Source organism: Myotis brandtii, unplaced genomic scaffold, assembly GCF_000412655.1.
Source record: "Myotis brandtii unplaced genomic scaffold, ASM41265v1 scaffold672, whole genome shotgun sequence".
In the NCBI taxonomy this organism is placed as follows: Eukaryota; Metazoa; Chordata; class Mammalia; order Chiroptera; family Vespertilionidae; genus Myotis; species Myotis brandtii.
In genome coordinates, this window is record NW_005370621.1 from 151,341 (window position 1) to 162,611 (window position 11,271).

Sequence of the window (11,271 nt, forward strand, 5' to 3'; positions counted from 1 at the left end):
CCCCCTGCCCCCCCCCCCCACCCCAGTGCACGAATTTCGTGCACTGGGCTACTAGTCTTTTTTATAAGAAAGCATCTTAACTATTTTTAAGTGTACAGTTCAATAAGTATATTCACATTGTTGTGGATTGACTCTACAGAACTGCTTTATCTTGAAAAACTAAAACTACACCTATTCAGTGACAACTCTCCATTTTTCCCTCCCCACTACCCTTGGCAGCCATCATTCTATTATCTGTTTCTATGAATTTGACTACTTTGATACTCATATAAGTAGAATCAAGCAGTATTTGTCTTATCGTGACTGGTTTATTTCACTTTTTCATTTAGTCCTCAAGGTTCATCCATATTTAACAAAGAAGGATTTCCTTCTCTTTTAAAAAAATTCCCACTCAAGGATATTATTTCCCTTGATTTTTTTTAGAATGGAGGGGAGGGAGGAGGAAGAGAGAGAGATGGAGATAGAGATAGAGATAGAGAGTAATAGAGATAGAGATAGAGAGAGAAACACGTCAATTGGTTGCCTTTCACACATGGCTGGGGATCGAGCCTGCAACTGAAGTACATGCACTTGACCAGGAATTGAACCCCCCTATCCTTTGGTCCATGGGCTGACATTAACCACAGAGCAAACTGGCCAGGGCAGGATTCCCTTCTTTTAAAAGGCTAAATAATATTTCCCTGTATGTGTATAATGTTGCTATGAATATGGGTGTGCTAATATCTCTTCAAGATACTGCTTTCATTTCTTTTGGATATGTACCCAAAAGTGAGATTGCTGTATCCTATGGTATTTCTATTTTTAAGCTTTTGAGGAACCACCACACTGTTTTCCATAGCAGCTGCACCATCTTACATTCCCACCAACCGTGCATAAGGGTTTTAGTTTCTCTACATCTTGTCAGTACTTTCTGTTGTTTTTGGTAGCAGCTGTCCTAATGGGTATGAGGTGATAGCTCATTGTGGCTTTGATTTGCATTTATCTAATGTTAGAGATGTTGAGCACCTTTTCATATGTTTGTTGGCCATTTGTATATCATCTTTGGAGAAATGTCTGTTTAAGTACTTAGCCCATTTTAAATCCGGTTATTTGATTTTGTTGTTGTGGCTGAGTTGCAGGAGTTTTTGTATATTTTAGGTGTTAACTCCTATTATATCGCAAATTAGCAAGCTGGACAAGATGCCTAATGAGCCAATTAGTTAGGAGTCATCTTTATTGTGTGCAGGTTCAGAGCAGATTACCTCTGTCAAATTCTGAACACCACATACAGGAAGTTTCCGGTATTTATACTTTTCAAGCCTCTTTGTTTGCAGATATTACAAAGGGCTCTGTGTATGTTATTGTTACAGACATTTGTACTTGAATACATAATGAGTTTGGCATAAGAATATGGGAATTGTTATCAGTATTAGTCTACAGTGGTTGGCAAACTCATTAGTCAACAGAGCCAAATATCAACAGTACAACGATTGAAATTTATTTTGAGAGCCAAATTTTTTAAACTTAAAATATATAGGTAGGTACATTGTTATTAACTTAATTAGGGTACTCCTAAAGCTTAGGAAGAGCCACACTCAAGGGGCCAAAGAGCCGCATGTGGCTCGCTAGCCGCAGTTTGCCTACCACAGGTCTAATACATTGAATGGCTAGCTTGCAAGGTCAGACAGTTAAGTTTATCTTTTTCTATTATTTGAACTAAAAACAAAGTCATTTTACAGAGTAACAGACTATCTTAAAGTGACAGAGTTTATAATGACAGAGTTTACAGAACAAGGGATTATCTAACAATAGCAGAGAATTTTAAACAGCAGTTTTCTATACAAGATGGAAGTTACTATGCTTCACTATCAGACATGATTTGCAGATGTTTTCTTCCATTTCCTCTGAAGTAGATGAACCCTTCTGTGAGCGGTTTCCTCCCTCCCTATACCTGAGGAAAGGAACATGCTTATCTCTGAGGACAAATGGACACACGGAGGAATCTGAAGGAGCAGGCCTTACTGAGTTTCCCCCAACTTAACTACATTTGGCTGACACTCTGTCCTGTCCTATTTTTCCATGACTTTGCACTCTTTACCACACCTAACATAAACCCACCCAGGCTTAACCATTTATTTGGGTCTTCATTTTCTTATGAAGGCTCCTCTGTCTTGTAAAACTTAAGTAATTGTGTGCTTTCCTCCTGCTACTCTGTCTTTATCAGTCTAATTTTCAGACCCAGCCAGGGACCTTAAGAGGGTAGAAGAAAACTTTTTCCTTCCCTACAGAAGTTTTAGGCAGTCATTGTCTGAAAACATTAAATATTGAAATAGCAGATGACTTACTTAAGAACAGTTATAATGCATTAGTGACACTTAAAAAAGTAGCTGTTTAATGTGATGCCCCCGCTGTAGGTAAGGCCTTTGCATATTTCTCGTTGTGCTTAGTTGTTGAACAGGAGAATCCATTCCTGAGCAATCAGCTGGGAAGGTTTAATTTGACACTTTCCCTACTAAGACTTCCCCCTCACCCCCAGGGAGACTCATTCCCTCCAACAGTTCCTACAAGCCTTTTCTCTTTCCTAATCTTGCTATTACTAATTTACCCCTCGCTGTTCTTCAAGGCAAAACATCTGCAAGGTTTTAAGTCCTTCCCTCCTCCCAGCCTACCCCCATCAGTGTCTAACAATTGTCATGGTTATAATTTGTTATGCTTTTCTTGCTCTTTTCATATCAGAATAATGCATTGTTAAGATTCTGGCTTTTTGTTTTTACCACTAACTGAATATACAGAAGGCTTATATTTATGGATACTGTTTATTTTTTACTAAGTAGTCATGTTTAAAGGAAAACGTTTATAAAAGAAAATTTATTCTTCTAACTTTCTTTAGGTACCAGAAATTTCATATTAGGAAGCATGGGGAGACTTGATGAAGTTTTGAGCAGTAGTAAAAATGCTTATTTATATTTTTCTAGGCTTATTTAGATTTTTGTATCTGGGTTTCGGGCTAGTTAGAACTTTTGGAATTAAAAAGAAATCTACTGACATATTTAACCACACAAAATAGTGTTGCTAAAGATTAGTTTTTCTTTATATTGTGTTTATGTATGTGAATGTTTGTACATTTTTAAGAAAAGTTTTAAAATAATCTGTCAGCTTTTCTCTATTAGAATATGTGAGCAACATGTAAACTATATAATAGATTAAACTGTGAATATCTCTTCCTTATGTAGCTTTGTATTGTTAAGAAATGTACAAGGTTAAATAAAAAATATATTGATCTCTGAATTTATAATTAGTTGTTCTTAGTTTGCAGAAAAAACTTCAACATTTGCCAACAATACAACCTCACCTTGATCAGGTAAAAAAAAAATCTTGAAAATATTTTTACAGTATCTCTTTAACTAAATAGGTTCTGTTTAGGACTATTTTATTAGAACTCTTTCTAAAAATGTATTTTTTAATTGTGTTGATAGTTTTCAGAATGTAAATGCTTTTGAGGTCATCTAATCTCTCTTCTTAAAGCATAATAGGAATTCATTAAACTGGAGTGGCTTAGAATGTTTAGAAAATCATGCTTTCTAACTTCTCCATTCTATAGGTCACTCAGCATATTTTATCAGTTCTTCTGAGGGAGTCACTTAAAAGCAGCATAGTGGTTCTATATGCAGCCTATTTTTAACTATATTGAACTGATTAAGGAAGTTTGGTATAATCATTTATGGCTTATTTAAATAAAAATTGGCTTTGAGTTTCAATTGAGCACTATAAATTTAAACTTGTTAAGATGTTTTTCATTCTCTAAAACTCTAATTCCTGAGGTAAATATTGAAAATGCTAGGAACAAACAAAATAAATATTCACTGTACTCATCTTTCTTTTAAGCAAGTCGTAGATAGTAGAGCTTTAGGGTAACTTCTTTGTTTCATGTAAGCACAGTGAAAGGAAGGGGGGTGTGGGTGAGCATTGCACCTAGTCTTCCTTCTCTGTCTTGAAGCTCTTACTCATTTTTTGAGTCCTTACTAATTGTAATAGGGCCAAAGTAACAGCGGCCACTTGTTCTTTTGTCTCCGTTTTGGCTCATATTTATGGGAAGCTATACTACCATGTTTGTAACACTTTTCTCAGAAACTTAATAGAATATTTATCTTATCTTTAAAATGAGTGAATTGGAAAAATATAAAAGCCAGGTTGAATTTTTTGGAAAACTGTTTATAATCTCAATATTAGTTATAAAATGGACTTGAATCACATTTTTAATGACTTTCTGGGTAAAGGACATCATAGTAGGAGTCATAAGGTTTAAAAGATGTAGTATTCACTTTCAAGAACCTTTAAAATGGCCAGCGTCTGCACCCATAGTGTCTCGAGTATATCATGGCATTTCTCATGCTTTGTAGTTTGGGTTGAAATGCTTTTCCCTTGCAGTAGTCTCTAAATTCCTTAAATGTAAATTTCTCATTGCTAGAAATTTATGGTGGGGGCTTAGTGAATATTAAAAGAATGCAAAGCTGTGATTCTCAAATGGGGGTGCACATCAGAATCAATTGGAGCTTTTAAAAATAACTTGGATGCTCAGTTGTTGCCACCTCTCATATCTCCAGGAATGGGCCTTGAGAATGTACATATTAATGTTTATGTATATTTTTAACATTTTATCTTGGAAAATGTCAAAGATATATAAAAGTAGAAAGAATAGTAAAATGAACCCTTCATATATATGACCCAGTTGAAATGGCCATCAACATTTTGCTGATTTTATTTCATCTATCTTCCCAGCATTTCTTTTGCTGCAGTATTATTTAAACTTTTTTCTTTAAATAGAAAAGTTCAAGCATACATAAAACTAAACAAGTATAATGAACCTACATGTATACATCACCCTTGCTGGAGTGTATTAAAGCAAATCCCAGACGTTGTGTCATTTCATCAGTAACTAGGATGTGCCTATTCTTTGTGTAAAGCTCTCCAGGAGACTTTTCTGCTTTAGATGTCTGAACATAGAACAGAATATAATATTGCAGACAAAGGGCTATGGAATCAAGAGCTCCAACTGTCTCGTTTGGTTTAGTAGATTGTAAAAGACTGTGTTTCATCTGTAAAGTAAATAAAGTATACAAATTTTTAGTATACAAGTATCTTCACATGTACTTTTACCTATATATCTGCCCATATGTGTACATGAACACACATCCCTACAATTCCCACTCAGATCAAGATATAGAAAATGTTCAGTCAGCAACTCTCCTCCCAAAGAGCTGACCGCTTTTCTGACTTTACACCAAAAAGTAACCCCAAAATGGTAGATTTATTTTTTACCAGAAGAGTAAGGGAAAGTGTTTAAAAGTCGGAAAGTTAGAATGTTCTAGAAGAGCAGAACTCCAGTGTAGAGGTCTTCATGAATGCTTGGTATTGGGATCCTAGTATTGGCTTTGATTTGCTAGGCAAAGAAAACTCATGGCCTGGCCTACGTGGCTCGGTGGTTGAGCGTCTACCTATGAACCCAGGAGGTCACTGTTCAGTTCCCAGTCAGGGCACATGCCAGGGTTGCGGGCTTGATCCCCAATAGGGGGTGTGCAGGAGGCAGCCGATCAATGATTCTCTCATCATTGATCTCTCTCTCTCTTTCTCCCTTCCTCTCTGAAATAAATAAAAATATATTTTAAAAGAAAGAGAAAGAACTCATGGTGTGCTGTCAGACAGTATTAGGTCAGCCGGATTGGCATGTGGAGTCAGGAACCAAGCAGGAAGATACCGCAGAAGTTCACATGCCCTTGATGAGGGCCTTCTTACATTGAGAATAGAAATGGTATAAATCCAGCACTATTTCACAGGTAGACTTGTCTGGATAACTTGACTAACTAGTGATGAAGCAATAAGAAGAGAGAAGTGATGGAAACAAGCCTAGATTACCTAGAGGATCCTAGAAATAGAAAACTCGGGAAGGCAAACTGAATATTCACCTCTTGGTGGCAGGATATCGCAGTAGAGATACACAGGCAAAGAGGAACTGGAGTGTGGAGATGCCGATTTTGGGTTTAAGCAAGTTAGTGGGCTTAGTTTTCTAGATGAATAAGACATAGAAGTGTTGCATATTAGGTATTGTTTGCAAAAGAATGGAAAACTGAGGGAAATAACCTGGTAGGTTAAAGAAAAAAAACTGAGCAAACTCCTAGAATTTAGGTTATTCCTGGATTTTATTTTAAGTACAGTCCCTTATTTTGCTTTAGTTTTCCGAATTATTGATTCAGTTTTCTGATTCTTTCTGTGTGTGGGAAAGAAGAGTTATTTTTAGATTGAAAACAATAATAAACTAGGGGAAAAGTCTGAAATGGGTAATACCTAGGACATATTGTGTGTTATTAAAGTTTTATCCTTGAATGATGTTTAATGCAATTCTCTATATTTCATGGATTTCTCATTTACTCCCTATAAGGAGAACTTGGGATTGGAGGGTGGAAAGTAGATGAGAAAACCCAAGGGACAATCTATGCATACTTAGTCAGTAGAGCCAATTATGAATTATGAGTTGTGACCCTCATTTTTGCCCTGGGAATTTATGGGTTTCATCTTTAGGGTCTAATGTGAGTAGAGTTTATTGATACAGAAAAACATCTTGTTTTAAAATGTTTATTTCCCTCCTTGAGTCCCATGATGCATTGTCTTAATTTTTAAAACCTTTTTCCTCTCATGCTGGAGTTAATTGTACCTCTTAGACAATTGTCATATCTCTAACCTGCAAAAAACAAAACTCATTTCCTGATATAAAATTTTTAGGCTAAGAATAAAGCAATAGAATAGAGCAATATTGAGTGCTACATTAAGACATTCCCAGTATTAAATGCCAAGTTATCTAACTTGAATAAAATACATTGTTAGCATTTTTGAAGATAAAATTACTACTGTCTTTTAAAATTGACAAATTATGTTTCACTTGGCACCCGTTTGCTGTGTATTTTAATAAGATTTTCTGTACATTTTGATATAGATTTTTAGTGATTGCTTTGAGGAGGGAAGAAGGCTGTCATTTTGTTTAAATATATACTATTATCATAACTTACAAAAACAGTTTAAAAGCAGTGTTTAAGATTTAAAAATAAACACTTTTTTAAAAAATTATGGTAAAAGACACATAACATGAGATCCACCCCCTTAAGAAATGTTTAAGTGTATAGTGCAGTATCGTTAAGTATATGCACATTGTTCTGTATAGTTTGTTTTTTACTAAGCCTCATTTCCCCCAGCTTATAAAATGGAAATAACTCTCTTTATTCCACGGGATTATTGTCACATGTAAATGAAAGATAAAATGAAGTGACCCAGGCAAAAATACCTGGCTCAGTACTTATGTTGATAAACTATATATGTGTATTATCTTTCCTCTTAGCACTGAGAATCCTGGAAAGGATGAATTAAATGATGAGTATCCTTTTATGGCAGTTTCTCTGTGTAAATGCTAAACCATTGATCAACTGTTCAGAATTTAGAAAATGGAGTTGCTGATACCAAAAATCAAGTAATAGTGGGAAAGTTACACATAATATAACTTTCTATGAATATGTTCCTTACTTTTCATTCTTAAAACTTAGGATTTTTTTAAAAAACCACTTTTTACTATTAAAAAAAATCATTATTGATTCTCTTTCTTGATTTACAGAGTATTATTACAGTCACATTTGAAGTACCAGGAAATGCAAAGGAAGAAAGTCTAAATGAATTTATTCAGGTGAATGCAATAGTTAACTGATTAATGTTTTATCAACTGTATTGTTACATAGTTGTTGCTATTAGCAATGGTTGGTCTTACTGACATAATGTTACTTGATACAGAATCTTCTGTGGGAAAAGAATGTGAGGAACAAGGATGATGACTGCATGGAGGTCATACGACTAAAGGTGCAGTAGACATTTTACAGTTTTGGACAGAGTCCCTTTCTTGACTGTTAAATAAAAGCATATTTGGATTTAAATGGAAGCACTGGTTTTATACAAATAACCTTTATCTATTTTCATTTTTTCTTATTTCCATTGCTGAAACGCTTTGAAAATCACTGCATAAAGCATGATTTATTCACACAACTTCATTTAGTGTTGCAGCTAAAACAACCTGTGTACTTTGAAATGTTACACTATGCTCTCTACTCCCAGGAGTTCTGAGCAGTTATCTGGCTCAATTCATATTGATGTTGACTGATCATTCTCCTCTGAGCAGGGGCTGGTGTCAATCAAAGACAAACCACAGCAAGTGATTGTCCAAGGTGTCTATGAGCTGTATGATCTGGAGGAGACTCCAGTGTGCTGGAGAGATGACACTGAGAGAACAAATCGACTGGTTCTTATTGGTAAGTTACAAGCAGTTAAATCTCTAAAGCAAAATGGAAAATATATTTGAAAAGATTATAATGCACTACGTAAGCAGTATTAATCAATCAGAAGCCCTTTCGTAAACCTAAATAAACTTGTGGTTAATATATTTGTCTTAATCATGTTATAACATTCATAAGAACTGCTAGACCTTTTACTCTTCAAATAACTTTAGAAAAGTGATTAATCCAAGTGTCAGTTGGGTACTGAAGTATTTGAACTAGAAAGTTAAAGAAGGAATCACTCAATTACTATTGTTTTTAATTTTCTGAAGATCATCAGCATTTAATGGTCAGGAATTGATAGCAAAACTGTGTCATTTTAATAAGCATAGCATAATCACACCATATTTTGTTCTTTTTGCAGGCAGAAATTTAGATAAGGATATCCTTAAACAACTATTTATAGCTACTGTGACAGAAACAGAAAAACAGTGGACAACATATTTTAAAGAAGATAAAGTTTATCTGTAATATTGGAAGCATTTCTTAGCCAAAGGATTGGATGATAATATTAGGAGTAAGTTTCCTAATATACTGGTTATATTTCAAACATCTGTTCTTTGTATTCTGTTATGAATTCCAGTGTATGTTAAAATTATATTTATTTTATAGGATACATAAGATATTGTAAAGCAAAACTGTAAAACATTTGACATTTATACAATAAAATATAATATCCTCTGAAGTGTTTTTTTTTTTTTAATAAACAGATGTTTCACAAAAATATCTTTAGAAATGGCTTGGGAGTTTACTTATGCCGAGCTTCTCATCTATGGGAGTTATTTATAACTAGAGGCCCAGTGCACGAATTTGTGCATGGGTGGGGTCCCTCAGCCTGGCCAGCTATTGGGGCAATCAGGGCCAGCCAGCCAGGGGGAGGGACTGCGGGAGGTTGGCCATCGGTGGGGAGTTTGGCTGTGGGAGCGCACTGACCACCAGGGGGCAGCTCCTGTGTTGAGCATCTGCCCCCTGGTGGTTAGTGTGCATCATAGTGACTGGTCATTCTGCTGTTTGGTCGATTTGCATATTAGCCTTTTATTATATAGGATAAATTTTGAAAGGAAATAATGTTGCCATTTTTATTAAATGAAATAAAAAGTTTATTGTGGCTAGAGACTTATAGGTGGAAGAAATCTGAATAAGATAAATTAATTGGGACCATCTCTTATTTTTAGTCAGTTCTAAGTCTTCTTGATAATCAGTGTAATGAAACTTAATCAATTCATTTTGTGATATATTTAGAATATTCTTATTGTAGAGTTTTTAACTTTAAGTACATTTTACTCCTGGTATTAAGTTCATCTTGGGTTTTTTTTTTTTTAACTTCTTTAATTTTTAGTATACGCATTTGAATGCCATAGCATCTATAGACATAAGCAGTGGACCTTTTTTAATTAAATTCAAAATATCATGGCAGTTAACTGGATACACAAAAAAGTGACAAGTATAGCCCTAACTGGTTTGGCTCAGTGGATGGAGCATCGGCCTGAAGGGTCCCGAGTTCGATTCCAATCAAGGGCATATACCTTGGTTGCAGGCACATCCTCATTGGGGGGCGTGCAGGAGGAAGCTGATCGATGTTTCTCCTCTCTCGATGTTTCTAGCTCTCTATCTCTCTCCCTTCCTCTCTGTAGAAAATCAATAAAATATATATTTTTTAAAAGTGACAAGTACAAACCTTCAGATATAACTGCAGAAAACTTAATAATTCAATAATCATTACTTTTTTCCTATTCCTACTAAATGCCAGGTCAGCATTGACAGTATTCAAATTGTAGGAGAATAGCATTAGATGGAATTTCAAGAAGCGCTTTTTCAAACTCAGAGTTGTTAAATATCAGAGAAGGCTATCAAGGTAGCATTTTGTATTTTTTTAGAATTTTAAATAAAAGAATTACATCTGTGTATAATTCCAGTGTTTGGAGGCAGGTCAGTTGATTAGATTATATATGTTCCTTCCCCTGCATTCTATTTTTTTTATACATAACTTCTCTATATTCATCCATTTGCCTCCTGAATCCATTCTCTTAATTGGTGGCTGTGAAAACACCTGTATTTTGTAGCAGCATGTTGCCCAATAGAAAGCCAGCTAACATTCGAGTCAGATCTGGGCTTTAATTTCAGCTCTGCTGCTGCTTGTCTGTGGAATCTTGGGCAAAGTATTTTCTTTGATATTAGTTACCATATTTATAAAGTGGACAGTGATAATATCAACCACTCAAGGTTGTTGTGAGGATTAAATAGGTTTGTAATCCACCTGGCACACAACAGATCCCAGGAAAATGGATCTTCTTCCTAACAGCTTAAATGTGTTTTATAATTTATGTAGTCATTGTAATACTTCATAATGTGCTTTGACAAATAGTTCATCTGGATCCATATCTTCTAGACCAGAAAGGGTTTATAATTAACTGTCCTGTTGTAACTGAAGAAGAAAGTTCAGGAATAAGCAATATTGTTTTATATCTATTCTTTTAGATGTCTTTTCATTTACATAGTTTCCAAAACTGAATTATTTTCCTATGATTAAAGCTTTAATTTAAGCTACTTCTCCAGGAAACTTGCAAACTTGCCATAAATATTCTCAAGAAAAGGTTTAATTTTTATAAACTGAACTAGAGGCCCGATGCATGAAGATTCGTTCAAGAATGGGCCTTCCTTCCCCTGGCTGCCGGCACCACCTTCGCTCTGGCCCGGAGCTACCTTTCTGCCTTCCCACACTGCCCAGAGGCCCAGAGCGGCTGGGGCAGTGCAGAAAGCCTGCGTAGTAGCCATGGTGATGACACAAGCATCCCGCCCCCAGCCCCGGCCCCTCAGCGCCTGCATATGCAAATTAACCCATCATCTTTGTTGGGTTAATTTGCATACTTCTGATTGGCTGGTGGGCGTTGTGAAGATATGGTCAATTTGCATCTTTCTCTTTTAT

At 35.5% G+C, this 11,271-nt stretch overlaps 1 protein-coding gene across 4 annotated transcripts in view; it reads left to right on the top strand.

Annotated features, from left to right (window-relative positions):
* The window catches only part of CBWD3 (COBW domain containing 3), a 45,581-nt gene extending 36,551 nt beyond the window's left edge, over positions 1-9,030 (top strand). For all 4 annotated transcript variants that reach the window (XM_005881225.2, XM_014529198.1, XM_014529199.1 and 1 more), the window contains 5 exons: positions 3,289-3,340; positions 7,637-7,705; positions 7,810-7,875; positions 8,192-8,321; positions 8,710-9,030. In XM_005881225.2, coding sequence (XP_005881287.1) covers positions 3,289-3,340; positions 7,637-7,705; positions 7,810-7,875; positions 8,192-8,321; positions 8,710-8,816 — 424 coding nt within the window. In that variant the 3' untranslated portion in view covers positions 8,817-9,030. The remainder of the gene's footprint in view (positions 1-3,288; positions 3,341-7,636; positions 7,706-7,809; positions 7,876-8,191; positions 8,322-8,709) is intronic.
* Positions 9,031-11,271: the final 2,241 nt, after the last annotated feature.